Source organism: Archocentrus centrarchus, chromosome 22 (genome assembly GCF_007364275.1).
Source record: "Archocentrus centrarchus isolate MPI-CPG fArcCen1 chromosome 22, fArcCen1, whole genome shotgun sequence".
Taxonomy (NCBI): domain Eukaryota; kingdom Metazoa; phylum Chordata; class Actinopteri; order Cichliformes; family Cichlidae; genus Archocentrus; species Archocentrus centrarchus.
Genome location: NC_044367.1, coordinates 6,714,089 through 6,739,525, shown reverse-complemented (window position 1 = coordinate 6,739,525; position 25,437 = coordinate 6,714,089). Strand labels below are relative to the sequence as shown.

The 25,437-nt window shown below is 39.7% G+C and overlaps 3 protein-coding genes across 4 annotated transcripts in view; 1 reads left to right on the top strand and 2 right to left on the bottom strand.

Annotated features, from left to right (window-relative positions):
- Window positions 1–465: 465 nt before the first annotated feature.
- Window positions 466–11,676, bottom strand: LOC115772296 (dehydrogenase/reductase SDR family member 13-like). Its single transcript, XM_030718435.1, has 5 exons — window positions 11,271–11,676; window positions 9,777–9,895; window positions 9,204–9,327; window positions 7,566–7,892; window positions 466–3,595 (listed from the first exon to the last, which is right to left on the bottom strand). Exons 1-5 carry the CDS (start codon window positions 11,398–11,400, stop codon window positions 3,333–3,335), a joined length of 963 nt encoding a protein of 320 aa, XP_030574295.1. The 5' UTR covers window positions 11,401–11,676; the 3' UTR covers window positions 466–3,332.
- Window positions 11,677–11,887: 211 nt separating this feature from the next.
- On the bottom strand, window positions 11,888–13,671 carry hikeshi (heat shock protein nuclear import factor hikeshi). The gene has a single exon (XM_030718914.1). The coding sequence runs from the start codon at window positions 13,422–13,424 to the stop codon at window positions 12,828–12,830; it is 597 nt and encodes a 198-aa protein (XP_030574774.1). The 5' UTR covers window positions 13,425–13,671; the 3' UTR covers window positions 11,888–12,827.
- Window positions 13,672–17,199: 3,528 nt separating this feature from the next.
- The window catches only part of heatr5a (HEAT repeat containing 5a), an 83,038-nt gene continuing 74,800 nt past the window's right edge, over window positions 17,200–25,437 (top strand). For both annotated transcript variants that reach the window (XM_030719627.1, XM_030719626.1), the window contains exons 1-4: window positions 17,200–17,347; window positions 23,790–23,994; window positions 24,087–24,298; window positions 25,301–25,409. In XM_030719627.1, the coding sequence (XP_030575487.1) occupies window positions 23,869–23,994; window positions 24,087–24,298; window positions 25,301–25,409 (447 nt within the window). In that variant the 5' untranslated portion in view covers window positions 17,200–17,347; window positions 23,790–23,868. The remainder of the gene's footprint in view (window positions 17,348–23,789; window positions 23,995–24,086; window positions 24,299–25,300; window positions 25,410–25,437) is intronic.

Here is a 25,437-nt window from a genome sequence, read left to right as displayed (position 1 = left end):
GATAGTTGAAGCAAAGCTGTGGTGCCACCTGCTGGCTGATTGCGCCTCATTTGGTTGGTTTTAAAGATGTCAGACAAAAAGCTCGACAGCATTTAAAAGTAGCAGTTATTTTGTTATGTAGTTAAATTTATAAGTAGACATCGCAAAACATCACTGGTGCAATTTTTGTGCTATGATATAATCTAAATACAATGTGTCCTTCACAGAAGTAAAACTGAATTATAAAGTTAGCTCTGTAAATTTTGGGGCAATGGCACATTATATGTAATTTTGCCTCTGTACACCACAGTGGGTTCTAATACTTGGTTTAGAACCCACTGTGGTGTACAGAGGCAAAATTACATACACACCAAGTATGCACTCTTTGAGCATATGACACGATCAATGTATACCTGAATGCTAAGAAAACATGTAGAAGTCTTGGAATGAATGGCGCATAATGTGAGGCACATAACATTGTGTAGGTACAGTGTTTATTGTTGACATGACAGAAGACAAAAGCATGAGTTGTGACATGTACAGCACTATACTGTGTTCTCAGATTTATCCAAATGCAGTATAGGCAATTAGATGGCACATCACACACAGGTTGTGAAGGTAAAAAGTGGACTATTCTGCAATCAATCACCTGATCTCAACCAGACTGATGAAAAACACTGAAGTATAGGCCTAATTTATCCAAATACATTTGACCTTAAAAATACTTCTAATTACTCAACGGTTAATGAAATATCTCTGTTCAGCCGTCAAAGCCATAAGTTTGAACTTTTAGTCAATTCATTGTATAAAAGTAACTTGAATGTAACTAATGTAGTAAAACATAGTCTTGGAATAGTCTTCCTGGACATGGCTGTTGATGACCTCTGTACTCCAACCCTATTTAGGAATAAAAATTACTCAAAGAAAGAGACTCTAGATGATACAAACAAAGTAATAACTGTTTGAAATCAGTAGAAATGGAAGCATTTTGTCTGACTTCACCCTGAATAAGTTCTTGGATTTAGCATGAATATACTGTAATATACTGACATAATATCGCATACATCTGCAATGTGTTTCAAATACATTTAAATGGATGGTATTCCTGAACAAACCAAGTCATGTGTCCACATTGACTGAAGTATTGCTAGATCATAAAGTAAAACTATGACAGACAGGTACCCAAAACATTTGTCATGTAACTTGGGACTTTAAATTTAGTCATTCAAAATTTGGGAGTGTATTAAGATTTCATTTTATTTGTATGGGTAGATCCGATGGTTGTATGGTTTTTCATTTTTGTAATTTTGTCGATGAGTACGCCACTCCAGAGGATTTTAAATCAAGCAATCAAAATGTGACTAAACTGCAGAGTTTCAGCTTCGAGGAGTTTAACAAGTGTTGCATTCACTGTTTAGGAATTACAGCCTTTTTTGCACATAGTCCCATATTTTCAGAGGCTCAACAGGACAAAGTGACATATTTTCAAATGCGAGAACAGTGTTAATGATTGGATTAGATTGGATTCTTTTGAAACCAATGAGTGTTTGAAGTCTAAAACTCATGGACATCACCAGATGCCGGCCTTCCTCCTTTGGGATGCTCTGCTAGGCCTTTACTGCAGCTATCTTCAGTTGCTGATCGTTTGTGAAGTTTTCTGCCTTCAGTTTTTTTCCTCAGTAACTGAAAGGTGTGCACTCTATTGGATTGCCATCAAGTGACTGACTTGATCATTCATTTTCCTTGAGAAACCCTTTTGTAGTGTGCTGTGAGTCATTATCTGATCAGTTTTGCAACAATTGGCTGAATACTCTGAGCAGGGAGTACAGCCCTCAGAATTCATCTTGCTACTTCTAACAGCAGACACTTCATCAATAAACACTAGTGATCAAGTTCCACACACGCTGCCATTGCCAAACATTACCTATCAAACATGGTAGAGGCAATGTTGTACACTTCAGATCAAGAGCTGTTTCTCTCCTTCTCCATACTTATTTCTTCCCATCATTCTGGTTCATTCTTGGTTTCATCTGCCCAAATATTTTTTCTTTTTGTTTCTTTTTTTTCCCCAGAACTGGATGGGCACTTCTGGCAAAGTCTAATCTGACCTTCCTGAATATCAGTGTAAACAGTATGCACAAATCTTTACTTAAACCATTCATACAACTGTTTCATGTGTGAATCTATGATTCAATCATCATTTTCGTAGCTGAATTTGTTTGTACTCTACAACTAAATTTAGAACTGCCTCAGACCATGAACAAATGATGAAGGCAGGGTTGTTTTAGAAATTTTTGGAAATGGATCTGTTGCTTCGCTTTGCTGGTCCTGCTTGCACTGAAAGGCAAGAGAAATTCAACTTATGATGCACCAGCACAGGTGTCAGCCAGCCAAATCACATTTAGGCAAAGACAGAAAGTAGTTGCAGTTTGGCATCAAAATGTAGGCATCCATGTGAATCCCAACTTACATCATTGTCACTGCTTTCCCTACTTCACCCCAAGGGTGGGGCTATGGTGCATGGAGAAGTGGGGTGTGGCAGCTTACAGCTAGCATGTCAGTTGCCCGAACTTATTTATTTACAATGATTCTGATTCACTAACGAACAGTGGTAAGAACAAAACTGGTTGGTGCACATGTGTGTGGTTTTGTGCACCGGGTTATACACACATATTAGTGTAGGAGGCCCCTTGAGAGTTCCAGTAAATGGCTTCTAAATGCAGATTCAACACCTCGAATCACCTCCAGATCTTTTATAGGCTTAATTTTCATGGAATTACAAGGGAACATGCGTCACCTAGCCATGAAACGGCTTCTCAGTCGATTGTTCCATTAATTTTGAGCCTCTAAAAATGGAAAGCTATGTATAAAAATGACTCTAATTCTAGTTAATGCAATGCTTTTGTTAAACCAGCTGCAAAAAAATTTAAGTTGAAAGTCTGCACTTCAATCACATATTGATTGTTTCCTTTCTAATCCACTGTGGTGTTGCACAGAGGCAAAATTACAACAACAAAAAAATAGTATCTTTGTCCAAAAACGTATGGACTGAACTGCAAGTGACGGATTTTCTGAGAGCTGCAATTGTATGATAAAGACCTGAGATTTTTATTCATGAGCAATATATTTACATTGAAACAAACTGTCACGACTAAGATTCTGCACACTGCGGAAACAGCTTAATACTGTTTTCAACTTTTAATTCTTTTAAGGTTTTCAAGGAGACTCTGGCTTTATGTCTGACTGCTAATCATTTATACTAAAGGCTCAAGTTACATGGGAAAAAGGAAGCCCATTGTAAAGTTTATATGCTCACTACAGATTAAGACAAAGCCCCAATTTCAGGGCCGGTTTTATGACAGACCACAGAAACTCTCACTGAGCTCCCACAGCTTCTTGGCCACTACATCATCTCTCGCCTTCGGATCGATGTTGAGCAGCGGCGCACATTTGGTGAAGTAATGGCCACTGAGGTGCTCGATGCCTTGTTCCAGGGTACAGTGAAGAGTAGTCTGAGCGCCAGAGTCAGCATCCACAAAGAACAGGAAGATGATCGGCATGAAGAAGAGCCTCCACCACATGCCTGCATAACGACTAATCTCTGTTTTTATGGGTCCTGTAGAGAGAAAAGAAAATGACAATGAAATGGCTGTCAGACAGCTAAAGCTTGGAGGGGTCTTCAACCTTCCACCACCATGCTTGATAGTTAGCATGAGGTGTTTGTGCTTATATGTTGTGTTTGGTGCATTTACGGTTTGACCAAAGGTCTCCACTTTGGTCTCATCTATCCAAAGGACATCATTTCAGAACTCTTGTGGTTTATGCCGATGACATTTTCTAAACCTAACCCATGCTGCAATGTTCTTTGTAGAGAGATGAGGCTTCCAAGTCTTTTTCTAATTGTAGTGTCATGAACTTTCACATGTAACATGCTAACTGAGGCATGCAGAGTCTGAGATTCATCATTCAGCAGCAACTCCTTCCTTTAGATAGAGTCAACTTTATTGTCATTGCTCACTACAAGTACAGGGCAACGAAATGCAGTCAGCATCTACCAGAAGTGCAAATAGTAGTATTGTGCAAAGTTGTAGGGGTGCAAATATGAAAACTATGCAGTTACAGAGTGGAAAAAAGTAAAAAGTATTGTGCGATTATGGATAAAGTGCAAGTGAACAGTGCAATTATGACAGAGTGTGATAAATATGAGATAGATGTGGTAAATAAGAATATATATTTATGGTCTATTTACAGTGTAAGGTTAGTTCATTGTGTGCAGAGGTGGCCAAAGTACTGACATTCTGTACTTAAGTAGAAGTACAAGTACTTGTGTTAAAAACTACTCTGGTAAAAGTTGTGTTGTGCGAAATTCTGTTCCCCCGTGAAAATCTGTCCCCCCTGTGTCGGGCGCACTGCAGCCAGAGAGGCGGATCTGACTGTCTTCACAGCGCTTCTGTTGTTGTTCTTGATGAGACTAATAAACACTGTAAAAGACTTTTCCCGAGAAATTGATCAGAAGCGCTGTGAAGACTGTCGGATCCACCTCTCTGGCTGCGCTCTTCCGAAACAGGGGGAACAGAATTTTGCACAACAGTCCTGATGTGATGCGATGTAGTGGGTAGTTATGAGTGAATTGAGAAGTTCAGTAGTGTACAGATAGTGGGAAAAGGCTATTCCTGAGCCGAGTGGTTCTGGCACAGGTACTCCTGTATCTCCTACCAGAAAGTTGCTGATGGCAGGTAATTGTGCACCTATGATGCCCTGAGCCATCTTGACCACCTTTTGCAGGGCCTTCCTTTCAGCCACAGTGGAGCTTCCATACCACACTGTCACACAGTTAGAACACTCTCAATTGTGCAGCAAAAAAAGTTTTTAAGTATGTGGGGAATACATGGTCCTCCTTCAGTCTCCTCAAGAAGTAAAGGCGCTGCTGTGCCTTCTTGACCAGACAAGAGGTGTTGAGAGTCCAAGAAAAATCCTCAGAGATGTGGACACCCAAAAACTTGAAGCTAGAGACACACTGTACCTCAGCTCCATTTATCTGGACAGGAGTGTGTTTGTGTCTGCTTTTCCTGTAGTCCTAATGAGCTCTTTGGTCTTCTCAGTGTTGAGGATGAGGTTTTTAGCGGAACACCATGCCGCTAGGTGCTGGATCTCCTCCCTGTAGGTCAATTAGTCATTGTCATTGATGTGACCAACTACCATCATCTGTAAATGATGATGTTAGATCTGTGCAGTGGCATGCAGTCATGGGTAAAAAGGGAGAACAGCAGGGGACTTGTTCAGGTCTGTTGCAGTAGTGCTCTTTGGAACTGGAACAGTTGTAGTTGTCTTCCAGCATTTGGCAACAGCAACCTGGGCCAAGGACAGGTTGAAGATGTCAGTGAAGACTTGGACCAGCTGTCCAGCACACACTCTGAGGACACCTCTGGGAATGCCATCAGGACCGGCAGCTTTCCATCCATTTACTCTGCTGAGCACTGTACATACGTCCGCTGTATGTATCCAAGATCATTGCCCCTGTGTTTCCTCATTGGCATTGTGCGAACACATACCTGAATGCTCTGGTCCAGCAAACTGTCAAAAGTTCTGCTTTTATAGAGGTGCTCATGCTTCCTGATGACCAATCAATCACTTGTATTTGATTTGCAGTATATGGCTGCTACTTACCCTCTTCATTCCTGTAGAGTCAGTAAGGGCATATTTAATATTTTTTTCCTTCCTGTATTTAGGTTTTGTTAAATAATGACATAGGGTAATATATCATGTGTTCTTCATATGAGGTTATATTTTAAAAAAGATTTAGAGCCTGGTAAGGCCCAGGCCTTTTTTTCCATTATGTACTGATACATAAAACCTTAGAATTGAAAGCAGGTGTGCTTTCTGTTTCACACAACTGTCTGTTGTATTAGTGCAGGGCCGACTTTGTCAGCCATGGATACTGCTAGGTTATAAGAAAGAGAGAGACTCAAATAACTATAAATTTAGGGGAACATTTTTAATAGAAAAGATGGTGGCACAAGTATAAAATCTATCAGAGAAAAGCTCTTAAAAGAAGAGAGAGGGGAAGGCATGTTCAGACACAGCAAGAAAGAGAGAAAGAAAGAGAGGAGTGGGGAGGTGGGAGTAGGGACTTTACATGAAGGGACTACGACTGGAGAGCTGGCTGATATGATGGAAAGAAGGAAGATAGATATATTGTGTGTGCAGGAGACCAGATGGAAGGGAAGCAAGACCAGGAGCATTGGCGGTGGATTGAAACTGTTCTACCATGGTGTAGACAGGAAGAGAAATGGAGTATGGGTAATACTGAAAAAAGAGTATTTGAATAGTGTTGTGGAGGTGAAGAAACTGTCAGACAGGATTATGAGTTTGAAGCAGGAAATTGAAAGGATAATGTTGAATGTTGTCAGTGTGTATGCCCCACAACTTGGATGTCAGTTAGAAGAGAAAGGGGAATTCTGGAGTTCATTAGATGAAGTGGTCTATCTGTGGTACATAGTGCATTACACTATGTACCACAGGCCTTTAAGGTAGCAGTAATTAAACCATTACTTAAAAAGTCATCACTTGGCCCAGCTGTCTTAGCTAATTATAGATTAATCTCCAACCTTGCTTTATACATGGTTCCTTTAGGCAGTATTGTTAGAAGGCATAGCATACATTTTCATTACTATGCAGATGATACCCAGCTTTATCTATCCATGAAGTCAGATGACACACACCAATTATTTAAACTGCAGGAACGTCTTAAAGACCTGGATGACCTCTAATTTCCTGCTTCTTTGTTTTGTTCTTTCAAATTCTGTATTGTTAAATTTCTTCAGTTTATTTCATAGTTTGCTTATGGTTTAGTTTCTTCATCTTTGTATTTCTTAGGTTAGTTTATTCTTAGCTCTGGCCATTTATTTATTTTATTTACATTGTCCTCAGTTAAAGAGTTCATTATTGTGTTTTTCTCTGCTCTTGTAATTATATTTTGGACTAATGCTGGAGTTCTAGTTTCTTTCATTTTCATTTTGGCTCTGGAGTTTACGTTCTCCCTGCCTTCCCTGTGTGTCCCATGTCTTGTGAAGTCTCTGTTTGGTGCTAGCTACTTCCTGTCCCTTGCCTTGTGTGTAATTAAGTTCTCAGTTTTCCTCAGTTCTTTGTCAGGTCCTCCCTTCATGCTGTGTGCTCCCTCATCCTGTGTTTTCCCTTTTGTCTCCGAGTTTTGTATTTTTGACGCCAGTCCTGCCTTGGTTTTGTATTTTGCATTTTCAAAGCAAATTCAGCATTAAAGCTGCAATTTTTTTTTTTTTTTTGAGTTAAGTTCTGTCTCCCACATCCTGCATTTGGTTCCTACTTTGCCTGCTACACAGCTGACACTTGACAGTTAAACAAATATGTTGGATTGCTTTCTTGCATTTGCAAAGGAATATCTCTAAAATTAGAAACAGCCTGTCTCAGAGTGATGCTGAAAATCTAGTTTATGAATTTATTCTATTTTTATGCATTACTTGCAGGATTCCAATAGAAGAAATTGAAGATAATAAAAGTTACATGCATTCAAAACATGTGTTGATTTGACCATACTGTGTTCCACTCACCAGGATGAAGGCTGTAGCAGGTGACATCCGTGCCCTGCAGCCTCTTGGCTAGCTCATAGGTGAAGAGGATGTTGCAAAGTTTGCTGTGGCAGTATTTCTTGAAGACCTGATAGTAGCTAGTGCCCGCAGCCAAATCTCTGTGAGTGTTCAGGCAGTTAAAATCCACTCTTCCAATCTCATAGGCTTTGGAGGCCACAGTCACCACACGGCTTTTCCCACTTGCCTTCAGGCAATCAAGGAGCAACAATGTCAGCAAAAAGTGACCCAGGTGATTGACACCAAAGATCATCCCAAAGCCATCTTCTGTATTTCCACCATTCATCAGTCCTGAAGACAGAACACAGAAGGCATGTTGAAAACAAGATTTATTGTAAAGTCTTTATATTCAGATTAATTGAATTCATTGAACTGTTTTACAATGTAATGGTCACATTTTGCTTGAAGTTTGTTTCCTTTATTTTAAAGCCCACTTTCTGTGTGTTTTACCTCCTGGCCTAGTTTTTTTCTGCCCTTGTGATTGACTTTTCATTTTCTGCACAGTTTTCCTTCCCTTGTATATTTAATCTGTTTTTTCTCTCCATTTTTGTCTGGTCATGTGCATGTGTTGCCTACACACACCTTTTTCATGGATGTGTCCTGCATTTGTGTTCTCTCTGAACTGAAAATCCCAGTAATAATGCCTGACCACACAATGGACCCAGATATATCACCTTCTCACCAGAGGGCCTCACGGGGGCGGGATCCACAATGCACAATACTCAAACTCCTGGTTTCTAAAAACACAGCAGAACCGTCATTCAGGGCTGATCATCTTCAAAGAATCTTGTGATATGGTTAAAGTGGGATTTGGCGGGCTTGTGAGTCGTTCTGGATTTCAGCAACAGACCTCAAACTGAGCTGGGGTCTGCTAGCCTCCTACTAGCTACCTTTCTGTTAGCCAGCTGCCGACCCTAGTTCACGGGTCAGTGAAGAACCAGCCTGCTAGCGCCATGACTACTCCACACTCTTAGCCACAAGTATTCCTACCAAGGCAGTCATAATTCGCATCAGTACTAGGGATTGTTGACAACTGAAGCAACAAAATCACTAAGGTGACATGAACTGGATTATAATAATAATATAATAAGTGCTCTAAGTGATGGGTCAGACACCCAACCTAGGTCACAGGAATAAAATCCCAGAATCTAAACAATTTACAAACACACAAAAAGTCAATCAGCAAAGCAAACAAGACTGGCAAGGAATATAAAATGGTAAAGTTCATAAAACTGGCAAAAGGTCATATAGAAAAAAAACACAAGAAAACTTGGAAAATGTGAGAAACACAAGAAACTGCTGGAAAGTTTGACTGCAAAGAATTACAAGATGATCTGGCAACCAGAAAGTGAATTCTGGGATGCTTCTGAAATACACTCTGTTGTCTGGTGGAACTGCAAGCATTGGCTGGGGTTGGTGCGATCAGCTCCAGCAAGTCATGTTGGGGCTTGAGAGAACAAAGAATAAATTGTGGGAATGCATTATTGAGCCAAGAGAAATCATCTCTCCCATTTTATCTTCAGGTCATATTACCACACCATAATAACACACTTTACATTCAACCATGAGGTCAACAGCAAACACAGAGGAGAGGGAGCTAACCGGCGTTGTTGATGAGAAGATCCAGCCTTGACTCGGACTGCAGAAACCTTTCAGCAAAAGAGCGAACCGACTGCAGACTGGCCAGGTCGAGCTGCATGAAGATCACCTGGTTGTTCCCCGTTTCCTGATCCCGAGAATGACATAAAGAAGTTAAAATTCAAGATTTCCTCAGATGCTTTTCATTAGTATTTAAAGTAGAAGTGTTTCTAGTGTAGTCGTCTGTCTTTCTGTATGTTTTTGGCTTCAGGCATTTCAGTTAAAACTGTTCCAATTTCTGAAAAAGTAAAACCAAATCTAACCAGCTTCCCATTTTTTTGAATAGCACAATCTTGTGGTGACACATGTAGACACAAAAGAAATAAGACCTGAAACAGAGCTTCGAGGTACGTCACAAATTCAGATAGTAAAACCTGACAATGAGTTCATTGCAATAAAAATTGAAAACCTGTGAATAAAAAGAATAAAACCATGCTGATGTGCTATAGTGAACTATTTTTCTGTTCATGTATTCACCAACATCTTTTCTTTCCCACAAATTTACTTTTGATCCTTTTATCCAAAGCCGTGTCCTACCTGAATAATTTCCTTAACGGCAGTTTCACCTCGTTGTTTGTCCCGACAAGCCAGGATCACCTTTGACCCCCTCCTGGCCAGTTCCATCGCTGTGGCCTTACCAATGCCGGTGTTTGCACCTGCAGAGTGGAAAATACAGCTTAGCACCACTGGTAGTGGCAATATTAGAAAGTGAAGAGGATGGATGGATGGATGGATCGATCTTCTTCAGTGGAATATGGCCCTAGTTATGATGAATCATTTTAACAATACTTGCTCTAATTAGATAAAATTGCACCTTTTAAGGAGAAAATGTCCTCCAAACCCTCTCTGCTTTGGTTTACTGAGAGCTTACATGCACTGAAACAAGAATGTCACAAGGCTGAACATAAATAATGGAAAGCATCAAAATTAACAGTGCACCTTGATATTTTCAGAGATTTTATTAGGAATTTTAACTCTGAGGTAAAAAAAAAAAAAAAAATTCAAGAGCACAATATTTCCCAGAAGTTGTTGAAAAGAACTGACACAACCTCAATTTTTGAGCTTTTTTCTCAATAAATCTCCAGCATAAAAATTAACATCACTTCTTTGTGTCAACATAATACGGAGTCTCCCAGAACTACTGTTCACTTTGACGCCTTCACTCCACAGTATCTTTGGACAATCTCACTGAGATTAAAAAAATGAAGCCCTCCACATGTGCCCTGGATATTCTGCTAGTGAGATTCCTAAAGGAAGTTTATGAATCTGCTATCCTGCACATTCTGTCTGTAATTCATTCTTCATTCCTGACTGGTTTCCCTGTTTATTTTTTTTTTTAAAAATCATGCAGCCTCTTGTGAAAAACCCCTCTGGACTCTACTTTACTTGGTAAATTTGAAACTTCCCTTCCTCTCCGAGGTTTTAGAAAAGATCGCTGCTGAACAATTAATTACTTTTTCAAATAGACATGAACTCTGAAACATTCCAGCTGGGTTTTAGAGCAAACCACAGCCCTGCTCAGAGTGAGGAATGATCTGCTGGTAAATCCTGTTTTAGTTTTATTAGATCTGAGCACTGAATTTGACACTGTGGATCGCTATATTTCACTGACTCATCTCCGACACTGGGTTGGCATTTCTGATACAGTTTTAAGGTAGTTTTATTCTTATTTACAGGACAGATCCTTTAGCATTGTCACTGGCAAGTCACAGTCGTCCTCAGTGAAAATGGCTGGGATTTAAAGGCATGTTATCTGGGATGGAAGGGGCCCAGCAGCACATTTTTGCATAGGGTCTCTAAGGAGGTCATTATATCAGCTTGCCTGCTTTGATGTTTCAAGTTCCAAGTATGCAACTATCAAAAAATAAAGTTCTTTTCAAATTCCTAGACATTATTAAACTAATTTCTGTACTTCGATATGTTATGCATTAGACAAGTGCCTTTTTGAAGTGAACCTGGCATGCATATGTGCAGCACTTTAACATAAACAGATACATAAGTGAGCCTATGGCCTGCAAGCTGTGAACTCACCAGTGACGATGGCAGTTTTCCCGTGGAGTTTTGCAGTACTTTTACATCTGGGCTGCTTGAGTATAGTCATGTGGAGAAGAAAATAAACTCCAACTACGAGGACTCCAAATAACACCAAGACCAGCATCATCCTGACTGTGTAAACCAAAAACTGCTAATGAGGAAAATGTATTGGAAAGCTTCCTCACTGCCTTTTGTTATGATTTTACTTCCTGGATCCTGGATCAACAACTGCAACAGCTCCACACCCTCGAAGCTCACAGCCAGCCTGTTTTCTGAGTGGTTTCCTTAAGTTTCTTCCACCAAACCTCTGCTGTGATCTAATTCCAGATATTTCAGGAGGACACGTAGACACATGTGATTGATATTCTGTCTGTCATCATTAACTACCATAAAAATTAGAGAACGCTCATTTCTTTGCAAGTATGCAAACTTATTAATACAGCAGGGAATCAAATAATAACCCCCAACCCCTCACCCCCACTGTAACTGAAGCAATGCAGTGACGCCACCTGCTGGCTAACTGCTTCTCCAGTTTTTTTTTTTTTTTTTCTTTTTGACTGATTTAATGAAGTCACATCAACAGAAAACCAAAGATTAAATAAATGCATGAAATTTTCTATTACAAGAAATTTATTTCAGGTTTGGCACATGGCAAAATGTGATGTGAAACTGCACAAAAAATTAAATAAAAAAAAAAAAACATCTTCTTGTTGATGATCAAAGCTTCATTCTTTCATGAATGAAAATTAATTGGCTCTGGTTTAAAATGCTGAAGAGTCTTTTTTTTTTTAATTGAAGAAATAAATCAAATAAACCAAAATAACCACAAAAATAATTTTCAACAATTAAATCTATAATGACAAGCTTGGCAAAAACAAGCAAATGCACTTTTTAACAACACATCAAATAAAAAAAACTGAAGCTTGCATGAAGCTTTGAGAGCACGCCACTATAATCCTGCTATGCAATTCACCTCAGAAGCCTGCCACACCTTTGTTGTAGTCGCATTTTTGTATCTGTTTAAAACTCATATTGACTTTTATGCTTTTTCCTCTTGCTTTCAGTTCATTCTCTTAATTTTGTTAATTTAAAAATTTCATTCAAAACGGTTTCATCTTTTGTCTTCATCTCCATGTCTTGTCTTCATCAGTGGAGGTATGGCCTTGCCAATACTGAGGAAATGATCTCAGGACAAAAATGTGGCTGAAAGCTCTGGGGGGAAAAAAAAATCTATTAAGCAGGACAAAGAAATCCATTTAAATGGATTTAATCTAATACTGTCATCTGGGGAGAACTGTGACCCGTGGCTGAAAATCATCCTTTCTAAATGTGAGCACCAAAAGTGTTTGTTTTTTAATTCAATTTTGTTTTAATGTTCAGACAGGTTAAATATAGGATGGAGTCACTGTGAGCAGCACAGTGACTTTTTCTGTAGAAGAGGCAGTGTGACAGAGATGAGGGTCGACACCGAGTTGGGCGAAAACTTGTCCTGTTTTCAAAGCCTGTAGGCACTGTGGGAACTGTCCTCAGCAGGTCTGGTCTTTAATGTCCTCGTCAGTTTTTCCAGAAATTCGGATTCTGCGCCATCCTCCTCTGAAAGTTTTCATACCACTTGAGGATGCAGCTGGAAGGGATAAAAGTCTCTGTGGGGTTCGGCAGCATCTGTGCCTGCGACACAGCGAAGGAAGAGGCGAAGTTGTAGAGACTGTCCAGCATCTTTTGGGTGAACTGCAGGAAGGTGTCCACGGTGGACACGGCGGCGCTGGACACCGGGATCTGCTGGGCCAGCTGCTCCAGAGCCTCCACTGACACGCCGACCTGAGCCACGGAGGGAGACGCTGAAGAAGCCATCATGCCGAAGGGGTGCGCCCCGCCCTCCCCGGACTTCAGGCCAGAGATCTTGAAGATGGCACTGGGCTTATCGTTGGTGATAAACCCAAGCAGCTGCCACACCGGACCGCCGCTCGCCGGGTCGGGGAAAGAAAAGTACACAGCACCGCCCATGCCGACAGGGAACGGCACGGTCCCTAGCATGAACACCACCACGTGATTCACATTCTCGTAGTCCGGCAGATTGAAGACGAACTTATCCGGGGCGAGCTGCACCGCGTCGGTCTGTACCAACCTGCCAGCGACCAAACACCCGAACATCCCTGCTGACAGCTAGCTAGCAGGAGCCTCCACCCCGTGTAAACAGCCTGTAGCTTCAGCTTAGCCTGCTCCCCGTTGGAGTCAGCGTAGCAGCTCCCACCGTCTAACAACTGTGGCTAGTGAGGCACTCAGTCTATCCAGTTAAACATAACCGAGTGTCCAACATTAAACATGCTCGTAGTTTCGTGAGGTTCAGAAACTTCTGGTACAGTTATTCTAGCACCGCCCACTCTGTTCTTCCTCTTCTTCGTCCCCTTTTTCTTCATATGACAGTAGCAATCTCTGTACTTCAGCGCCACCTAGTACTCTGAAATGATTATTGCATTACCCCGAAGTAAATGTGCGCAATCAAGAATTGATTATCAAACACCTATCAAGCTCTCATAACCTCCTTTGATGATTTTTTTAGGACTTCACTTCCGTTATCTTCTCTACATTTATTTGAATGTTTTCCCTTGTTCTTCTAGCCTATTTCTTCCAATTCTTCAAAACAAGTTGAGCTATATTGTCCTTTTTGCATACTTCACACTTTTTTTTGTTTCCCTTTAAGAAGTAATGCTTCATCTAGTCCTGTATTTCCCGAGTCTTATGATTGACTCATACATCTTACTTCCACCCTCTTCTCTCAAGTTTCCAATCTGTCTATTAGCAGTAAACAAATCTCACCATTTACTTTTTTGTTGTTGCATTGTTCCTGACATAGTTTTCCTTTTTATTATTATTATTTTTTATTTACCCAAATTTACTTTCTTTTTTCAATCTTGTTTTGCATATTTTAAAAAAATTTTTTAATTCACATGTTTTTTCATGCTGACGAGACTGTTCCCTTGAACAGAAAGATGCCTCTGGCAGAAGCAGGTTCAGTGAGGGACAGCCATCTGCAACATTTTCAGGAACTCCTATGTGAGCTGATATACAAACCTGGATTTTGAGTTTACTAAACTTTTAGGGTCATTACTTATTCTTTCATGTTTTGTTAAAAAAAAAAAAGTAGTCATTACTAAAATCAAATCAGTTGTTTGAATTATTCAACTGAAATGTGCAGTACACTGATCCTGTTAAATTCTGTAAGGAAGGGGAAAGGCATCTTCAAAATTCTGCCAAAGAAACAGGTCTGAGCTGGTTTTTGTTCAAACATACAGTAAGTTCCTGCTGAGTTTGGTGTGATGTGTCCACTTGTTCTGGGCATAATGAGCCCATCCCAAAACCACTCTGAAAGAAGCTTTATGCTGAGAGTAAATGTAGATGTGATATCTTTTTGACATCCATCCATCCATCCATCCATCCATTGTCTTCCACTAAAAAATGTTGAAAGGTTATTTTAATATTTATGAGCTTTTATTTTGAAAGTCCATAAACTTCATCATCATTTACAGCCTCTGATAAGCAGCTTTCTTTTAGGAGCTTGAATTTTGAAAGTCTGGTGCACTATAATGAAGTATTGGTTGTAAGGCTATGAGTGTGCTGTTTGTATGATGAATAACAGCTGTGCTGCTGTTTGAATGGTACTGATAAACAGAGGACACACAGACCCCCATACACAGCCAGGATCAGTAATGATGCGTTTTGGACTGAGAAAGTGTGACATCATCACATAGCTGTGGAGACTGGCTGTTATGGCAAGTAAAGTCAGCAAAAATGCTCCTGTTTGTGTCACCAAGAGACACTGAGAAAAGGAAGGCAGACAAGAATTTCAGTCACAAACAAAAGCTTACCAAGAAACAACTACAAGTCTTACTGGAAAAATTCTTTCACTGTGGGTGGCAGCAGCTTCCCAAGTACAAAATTCTCCAGTTCCACATTTATAGTGTGTATTATATGAAAGTGGTCACAGTGTAAAGACACACTGCACTTCTGATTTGCAGCCTAAATTTGGGAACAATTATATAATTGTTCTCTGTGACTGAGGTGGTTGGAGGAAGCTGCATTTTGGTGGCATTTATGACCAAATCATAAATCCTAACACAATGAGAAATACACTGGATGAAAGAGGACAGCATTGGCTTTGTTTTGATGTATATATTATGCATGTAGATAGGAATGTTTAAGCATGAAACAAACATAATTTTTTTTTCAGATTATTTTTTAGGCTCAAAATTTATAGTTGGTGATATCGTTGCACTGTGGTGGGAAAATTCTGGGGGAAAAAATGAAATTCTTCAAAAAGCTAAAAACTGCTTCTGTCACAAAACCATAAAAGATATCAAAACACCGATTTAGTCGGTAAAAGTCCAAAGCCTTGTGATCCCTATACACTGGAATGATGTTTTTACGATAAAGGTTCCCTGAGATGTAGGGCTCCAAGGCGGCCTAGGTTTTTCCACTTTTTGGCACGCTCTCCCTTTAAAATTAATGTGGAAAAGTTTTCTGATTTTTTTTTTTTTGTTTGTTTGTTTTTGTGAATTCAAAGAATTGTTACCAAAAGTCACAGCACACTGTAGCTGTGTCCAAATTCAGGGTTGCATCCTTCAAAGGACAAGGTCTACGGAGGCCCATACCTGACTGAGCTGCACATCCTGATATAACTTTTGTGAAGGATTTCTCAAACAAGAGACAAGTTATGCTTCAAAATTTTGGGGTGGAAGAAAGATAATAAAAATAATAATAATAAATCTGACAATAAATATATAGTGTGCCTCAATGCTATTGCATACTAAATAATAATAAAGATATTGATGCTGAATCAGCATTCACAATAATAAGAATAGTAATGAGTCTAAGCAGAAGAAGAAATTTGATAATAAATAGTATAGTATCTGTTGAGTTGTATTTAAAAAGGAAAAAAATTCTGCTACTTATCCATATTATATTTATGTTATATTTATGGTTTGAAATTGAATGAATGGCTGGTATGAGCTTGCAGGCCTCAGGCCTAGGCAGATGAGGAAGTGATTTAACCCTCCTGAATCAGGTGTGCAGGTTTCTTTGTCTAGTCATCATGGCAGACTGTAGCAGCAGAGAGGAGAGCTGTGTGTCAGTGTTTTAGGAGACCCAGAGACGCCACTGGTAGGTGTGGATTTGTTTGATTTTCACTGCTGAATTATGGTGAATATGATTTAAAGTGTGGCATGTTTAGTTTCAGTTATACAATTTCCGTCGAATGAATAATTGCTCCACTTGATTTGACTGTGCTGAAAGCTGTTTGGGCCAGTTAAGTAACTGACACACATGCTTGCTTTGATGTGAAACCCATTAGTTTATACGTTTGAATAAATAGATTTAAGTTTGAAATCTTTAAACAGTAAGGATAAAATCATGAACATTCTTCGGTAAAAATGTTTAAATATTAATTACAAGTATGTGTTAAAAAATGATGACATTGGTTTTGTTTATCAAGAGGTACTTTAATGTGAATGTGTTTCTCTTCTATAGGTTTTCAACCTGCCTCATTACTTTGTTTTAAAATTTGAAATGCACATGGAACAAATAAAGAAAGTATAATTGAGTGAGTTGGCCAGCGTCCTCTGTGGAATCCAAGCCGGTTCGAGTTACGGCTGACACTGAATCTAGGAACTTTGAAAATAACTCGACAGTATCAATGTTAGTGCTTTGGCACGCTCAGTAAGAATACTAAATCTGATGAATAATAGATAGTGTGGTTTAATACTATTACACTGACACAGTAATAATGAATACAAGATCAAACTGTAATATTAAAATGATTGGCTTATTCACCTGATTCAAGTTTTTAGTTGTCGAAAACGAACTGAACGTGTTTTAATTTGAAAAAACAAAAACCGGAAAAGTAGTAAGAGATTTCCGGTGTCCGCTCCCTTTGACTTGACGGCGTCTCAGGGATGTGGGAGACGGTGGACTTGTGAGAGTGGGGAGATTTTGAAAACAACTGGCATATTTTTTCTTTCGTGTGTTTGTGGAATGACACCTTCCTGTAAGGATAAACGTGTTGTAGCCGAAACGATCAGGTAAATTATCATGTTTTTCATTTTCCCCCCAGTTTGTGTGTAAACTTTTCCCCTTTCGCTAGCCGCGCCGGGCTAGCAGCAGTGCCTGTTAGCCGCTGCTAAGTGTAGCTGTTAAAGGTAAATGAACAATCTGTTTTACAGACTATTCTTCAAGTGGAGAGACAGAAATATTTTTCGGCTCATGTCGCCCGTTGTTAATTTATTTTGGTACATGTGGGTCTCTGTTTAGTGGCATGTTATCACTGGAAGCGGAGGAGAGACTGTGTTTTTCAGGTGATTTAAAAGTGATAAAGATTGACTGATTGATTAAACCCAAAAGCTTCAGTCAGGATTCTCAGAGGGATTACAAGGTGTCTATTTTAGACTCATGACTCATTAAAATGAAGTTCAGGTACTCAAGGTTAAAGAGCAGCAGAACACCAGTTGAAAGTCATGGTTGAACTTCTTGCCTGTCAGTTGTGTAGAAGTGGACTCCAGGATGTCAGCTGTGATATCTCTGTAGGGTGTGGTTGCAGGTGCAATCAATGTTGCTTTTCTCCTTAGCACATGGGTTTAAGAAAGTTGGTCACACAGAAGAATAACTTGGTGCGATGTTCGGTGTACATTACATGTACACATTTCACGACGTTCAGGCGGATTATTCGCCAGAACATTATGAAGATATAATCTGAGAGTAAAACAGTTTAGATCTCAGAAGTCCAGGTTTTGTGGGCCTCATCAGGATCCAAATTTTTTGCCAAGGTCAACAATGGCCAATGGAATTAGCCTGCAAATGTGCAAAGAGGGTTAAGTGTTTAGTAGTTGGGAGTATATCGCATTTATAGTGTTTTTTTTTTTTTTTTTTTTTTTTTTTTTTTTTTTTAAATTCATTCGTCTGTCAGCTGTCTCGTCTCTGAATGAAGCCACATGTGCTCTTTGGAACACTCTTGTTTATTTATTTGTAGGTGCAACGAGGTTGCTGTCCTATTTTTACAGTGTGAACGAACCATTAGCTTGTTCTGAATTAGGAGGTAGCTTTGATGAGCTAAGTGTTTCCAGTGATGGATGGTTTTTCGGCTGAGCCGATTTAGTTTAAGTTTGCTCGGCTTGTCTAAGGATGATGGAGCATTAGATGAACCTCTTGTTCACAGTATTCCCAGACATTTTAATTTATTTAACAAGAAGCACTCTGAGAGCGCAAACCTCCGCCAATGCAGCTCATTCTCATTCATCACATTTACTTTTAAGGCAATAGTATTTTGTAAATATTCATTTTGTTTTCTTTGTTTTTTTTAAACGTACTTTAAGAAGTTTGCATTCTTCATGCATTCATCAGATCAGGTCAACCTGACGAATGTTTACTTTGATGACAAAAACATTATGTTAGGAGTAGGTAATTGATGGGTATTGATTTGTAAATAACAGGACAGGAATAACATAAGCTTATTATATAATATTATACTACAATGCACGCTTTCTAACTAACTAGGCAGCTCGTTCTCTTTCTCTTGACAATACTTTCTTCAAAGGTATAACACATTTTGGGGTCAGCTTGAAAGAAAGGCAGATGTGAAATGTAAAAGTGAGGTCAGAGGTCAAATGTGGCATGATATTTGAATGCAAACTATAATGTGATATTTAGAATCCCCATAAACCAGCATCATTTCTTAAATGTTGCCAAAACAAAACAACAGGAGAATTTTAAGCAGAGTTTAAAAGATATTTTTAAGAAATTTTGACTTTATTTGACTTTGAAGAAGAGGTCAGGGGTCCAAAGTAACATGATATTTAGAATCCTCATATATCATTCTCTATATGCCTACAGTATGTGTTGTCATTACAAACAGCAACAGTTTTAAAAATGACTCAATATAGCATTGTTATTACTTCACATCAGTCTGTTGACCTTCAAGGTCAAATGTGACATTTTTAATCTTTAAACGGTACTTTCTATATTTTGACAATACACACCACGCTTGTAAGATTCATGGTTTCTAAGTTATAAGGCTTTTTATCAATTTTCAACCAACAAAATTCAATAAAATTTTATTCCAATCCAAATCACATCAGTCGCCTCAAGGTGCTTTATATTATAAGGTAAAGACCCTAAAATAATACTCGAGGTTGAACTTTAAGACCTTGGTAAATGTAAGCCAAATTTTTATGGATTGTTTACATGACCCCACTCTACACCCCTACAAAGTTTTATCAGAATTAATTCAAAACTTTTCGGCCCATCATGTTTACAGACAGAATGACATGCATGCACACAAAAACATTCAAAAACCTGACCTCCTTGGCACAACTGCATCAGCTGCATCCAAGCCTTGCATCACCAAGCATTGGATGCAGTGGTGTAAAGCACGCCAGCAGTGGAGATGTGTTTTCTGGAGTGATGAATCATTCTGGGTTTGGTGGTTGCCAGGGGAACAGTACTTGTTGGACTGCATTGTACCAAGTGAAAAGTTTGGTGGAGGGGGGATTATGGTGTGGGGTTGTTTTCCAGGAGCTGGGCTTGGCCCCTTAGTTCCAGTGAAAGGAACTCTTAATGCTTCAGCATACCAAGACATTTTGGACAATTTCAGGCTCTCAACTTTGTGGGAACAGTTTGGGGATGGCCCTTTCCTGTTCCAACATGACTGCACAAAGCAGGACCATAAAGACAAGGATGAACCAGTTTGGTGTGGAAGAACTTGACTGGCCTGCACAGAGTCCTGACGTCAACCTTACAGAACACCTTTGGGATGAATTAGAACAGAGACTGTGAGCCAGGCCTTTTTGTCCAACATCAGTGTTTGACCTCACAAATGCACTTCTGATATAATGGTTGAAAATTCCCATAAACACTCCTAAACCTTGTGGAAAGCCTTCCCAGATGTGTGAAGGCAGACAAGTGAATACTTTTGGCAATATAGTGTAGAAGCTGCTGTTGCTAAAACAAAACCCTGAATAAGAGCTTTTTCAGTTTATTTATCTGCAGAAAAGTTTTGTTTGTCACCATAAATAGAAAAAAAATATTTTTTTTTTGGATTCAGCTTAAACACTGTGGAATACACCATTAGTTTCTATTTTGCTATAGTCACAGAGATGGTTATATTGGGTTGTTAGCATTGAGAATTGTTTGTGATGGCTATGTTTTCTCTTTCATTCATAACGGAGCTGCTCAGCAGGGACATGTTTACTGTTTTCTGTGGGACAGTGGTTATTTTTAGTCTTCCTTCACCTCAGCGAACACTGTGTGTATTAACGAAGGAGACCAAGTTGTGCTGTTGAATAATTTATGAGCTACTCTCTCTTGCTCTGCATCTTTCCTCCCAGTGTCTTTTCTTTCTCCTCCTTTTCCAGTCCAATCTGCTCTGTTAGGGACACAAAGGCTGAATAGCTTGATCCAAAAAATACTGGAAGACCCTTAGTGGAGCTCAGAGATCTTTCAGCAACTGCTAGAACAGGTTATTTAAATAGTGGAGAGATGCCTGAAATAAAACATGACAAGATGAAGAAAGGGGAAAAAAAAAGAAAAGAAAAAAAAAGGCATTGCCAAAATATAGTCCACATATCCACTACAGGCTCACAGTATGAAATGCCGTTTTTATGTTTGTGAGTGTGTGGACTGAAGCCAGAACTATGTAGAGCCCCTCAGACAGGAGGTATTCATTTTGTTCTCCTGTTTATTACATTAAATTTATTACATTAGTCCAGCCTAGAAGCACTAAATGAATTAATTAGTTTTTCAGCATCACTCAGAGGTAGGATGTTTCTAATTTTAGAGATATTGCATAAAGCAGTCCTACATATTTGTTAATTTTTGTGCATTGAAAAATAGTATTGGGTAAGATACTGATTTGCAACGGTGTTGGTACCAACAGTACCGTCTTTGCCTCCTCCTCTTGACACACAACTTCACACAGCATCACTGCAGCCAGGCCGGCGCACAGCCCCTCCCCTCACTAGCAGCTGTTGATGCCACAACATTGAAAAACACTTGGTGAGAAATTCTGAGAGGGCAGTAAAGTTCCCGTTGATGTATTAGACAGTTATCATAAATACTAACCTGGCCAGCGTGCACCTTAATGTTACCTTCTAACTATCAGCAATGATCTCAGTCACATTAGCTGTCTGTTATCATTAAAATATTGGTTAGCAGCTATGGCTAATAATTAAACAATAACATTATTATAGAAGCAAAGCAGCAGACGTTATCAATCCTGCCCATTTGTAGCATTAATAGACAGCATTAATTTAACAAGACAGCGCAATTATTTGTGTCTCTTAAAGTCCCAGATTGGAGAAAAAAAAGTTTGCCAGCAACTAGACAGAAAACAGCTTTCCAGCTGTGTTTAATTAGCAACAAAATCACGGTGCCAAATCACTAGAAGCTAGGGTTTAATATTTTTCCCGAAAATGACATGAATCAAATCCCGGGAAATGACGAGCCATTTCTCGGGAATCCCGGGAAAAAGTTTATTTATTTTTTTATTTTAATTAGGCCTTCTGTAGCCTGTGTCGGTCTTAACCTATTGTGATATTGTAGAGGTAGCTTTCCAGCTATGTCCTGTTATGCCCAGTAGGGGGTAACGTCGGCTTGATTAACGCAATAAAACCTACATCTCGACATTCGAGTGATCGAGCTATGCGGTGTTGTATCGTTCCTCAACACTCCCTTAACAAATATAATTCGAATATTCCTGCATTGTACATGGAATTATACCAAGATATTTTACAACTGCTGGTGCAAAACAATACGGTTCATCTCCACACAGCATTGATAAAGGCTCAGCCACGCTGTCGTGGCGACATCTGTTGCGCTATATCTCCACCAGTGGAACGCTGTAATAGTCATTGAAAAGTTAACTACCGTACTTCACTATAATATGGCATAACACAGGGCCTTGAGTAATGCACTATGACTTGGTCATTGCCATTCTGGCAACAGCAAATTTATAACACCGTGTCTAAGGGTTAAAGTAGGTTCGCTGTGAATCGTCCTTTGAAAAACTGGCCAATCCTTATAGCCTAAAAAATATACATTTTACTCAACTCCATTTTAAAAGCGAAATATGTTAAAGCAATCTATTTCATGATAATTTCTTCACACATTAGGCCCGTATCCTAATTCATGATTGTTAGTAAGCGGCTGCAAACGAGGAAAAGAAACACTCGAAGTTAAACAGATATTTCTTTATTGTTCAGGGCAGGCATATTTTATAGGCTATATAATGCATCCATCCATCCATTCGCTTCCGCACATCCTGTTAAGGGTCGCGGGGGGGCTGGAGCCTATCCCAGCTGTCATAGGGCGAGAGGTAGGGTACACCCTGAACAGGTCGCCAGCCTGTTGCAGGGCCAACACAGAGGGACAGACGACCTTTCACACTCACATTCATGCTCGCATTCACACCTATGGGCAATTTAGATTAGCCAATTAACCTAACCCCAGTAAGTGCATGTCTTTGGAATGTGGGAGGAAACCGGAGTACCCGGAGGAAACCCACGCAAGCACGGGGAGAACATGCAAACTCCACACAGAGAGAGGGAGAGACCTGGGCCAAGGTGGAATCGAACCCAGGCCTTCCAGATGGTATTCTAACTGTGAGGCAGCAGTGCTAACCACTACGCCACCGTGCTGCCCAGCTATATAATGCAATATAACAATATATAATAATATAAAATTATATAATACAAAATACCTTAGGGTAAACACATTGCCTACGATTTCAACAAATTAAAGAGGAAAAAAGCACAACTGTGTAACACCTCTATTAAAACGCTTGAGATGAAGGCTGAAGCCTTAAACGGAGGCTGAACGTGCCTGAAATGAAGAGTAATGCTTTTCGCATTAAACGAACCCTTCTCTCAATATTTCTCTAAATTTAACATTCTGAAGCTTTCTTTTCTTTCTGAAAGTCAAATTGACGCGCGCGACTTTTTTCCCGGTTTCCCGTCTAACGTTTCCCGGGAAACGGGAAATGGTTCTGATCGCATTTCCCGGGAATCCCGGATCCCGGGATTAAACCCTACTAGAAGCACAACACTATCTCAGACAACTTAAAAATAGTCTTTTTTTTTTTTTTTTTTTTTTAACACTACCTAAGAGAATCTTAAAGTGGAAGTGTTTAGGAACCGCAGCAACATGGTTTTCTATGGCTGAACAGTTCCTGTACGATGCCCAGTACTGTTGTCTATACATTGTCCATGACATGTGAGTGATTTTAACTGACTTATATTTATTTAGCTTAGGTAACATATAGATAAAACAAAGACAGTGTTAAATTATTAGACTTCATTTAGCTCTAAAAGATTTTCAGCAAGAAGACAATGAATGAGAATATTTGTTCCACAAGTTTCCTTATGTCCACTGGTGGAGTCCTTGATTGGAGCAAAGTCTGAGCTAAGTTTTGGTATTGTCCTTCTCCTAAGGTCAGATAAACTAAGCTGTCTTCTTCCTTCATTCTGTGTCTAACAGGATTTTGTAGGATGGCAGAGCAGGCTCACTGAGCAGAGGAGGACAGGAGGTGAAAGAGGAGTTCTACTGGAGTTCTGAGATGGAGCGTGCTCACAGCCTTCTCCTGAACGAGGAGGCATGTAGTCAGATGGGTGAACACCAGAGAGCCGAGTTCATCTTGGAATGGCTGAACCATCTAAAGAGGCTCCTTCCGGCCACTGACAGGGTAAGAGGTCATGTGATCCTGGAAAATAAACAGTAATTTCTAGTATAACTCTGAGGGTGGTAATTGTATAAATGTTTTTTTTTATTCATTAGGTCGACATCAGACAGAACCAGCGGTGCCTGGTTGACCAGCTGTCGGGAATTCTGATTAACTCCCCCAGCCCCCCAGCCCGCTGCCTGCTGGCCCACTGCTTGGCTGTGCTCTACCGCTTGGGAGACCCCATCCCTTCTAGCTTAATGATGGAGAGGTGCAATGACATAATCCGCAGCAAAGATGACTCGCCGTCAGCCCTCCCAACCCGACTGTAAGTCAGGATGTATTTAGGACACTCAGGAGGAATGAGAAAACAGACATTTTTAGTCTCTTTGTAGGCACAAATGTGTTTTATGTGTCAATCTTTCTCTTGAATGCAGTATAAACTTCTTTCCTTTTTTAAAAATATACACAACCATGTCCCTCATAACATTTTTTTTCCTCACTGATTGCATAATTAATTTTACTGGCCCGATCAATTTTCCATACATACATACATACACGGTTGCAGTACCCATTCAGGGAGTGTGAAATCAGTGTTATTTTTTTATAGCTAGAAATTTATAGATGTCTCTTAAACATTCCACATGGAACTATGTTGTTGTTACAAAAGGTAACACACACACACGCACACACAGCTGATGTTACTCTGTTGGGAACACAGAGGATCAGTGGTTAGCACTTTTGCCTCACAGGAAGAGGGTCCTTGGTTCAAAGCCAGGTAGGGCCCTTCTCTGTGGAGTCCGCATGTTCTCCCTTTCACATAGAGCTGACTAGACGTTGGCCCAGGACACTCTCACAAAAGAGATTCTTAATCTTAATGGTTAAATAAAGAAAAATAATAAATATAAAAGCTTTAACATCAGCGCATGCAAACTAGTCCTTACTGTCACAAATGTTTTTTGGTTTTTTTTTTGTAACTGTACCCAAATTTCACTATAGTGTGTCCAGCAGGGTGATAGTTTAAATATGATGGTGGGTAGCTTAATAAACTGTTCTTGCTACAGTTTGACTCTGACTCTTGCTTTGGCTCCTCTAGTCTGTATGTCAAAGTATCCTTGGACAAGATGCTGAACCCTGAATTGCCCCTGATGCAGAGTTTGTGTGTGCATGTTAGGTTAAAAACCACTTACGCATAGAAAAAAGTGCTTGTATGAATGTATGTATGAATGGTGAATGAGGCTTGTAGTAAGAAAGCACTCTGAGTGCTCAAATAGAGTAGAAAAGCGCTATATAAGTACCAGTCCATTTGCTATTTACTTATGTGTTTCAGGGCAGCCATTGCGTGTCTTGGTGCTCTGTATGAACAGCTTGGCCGGATGCTCATCGGTTCCTTCAAAGATACGTTAGTCAACCTGCTGAAGGCTATGAAGAGCGCGGAGGTTTGTTCACTTTTATCTCCTGCTTTTG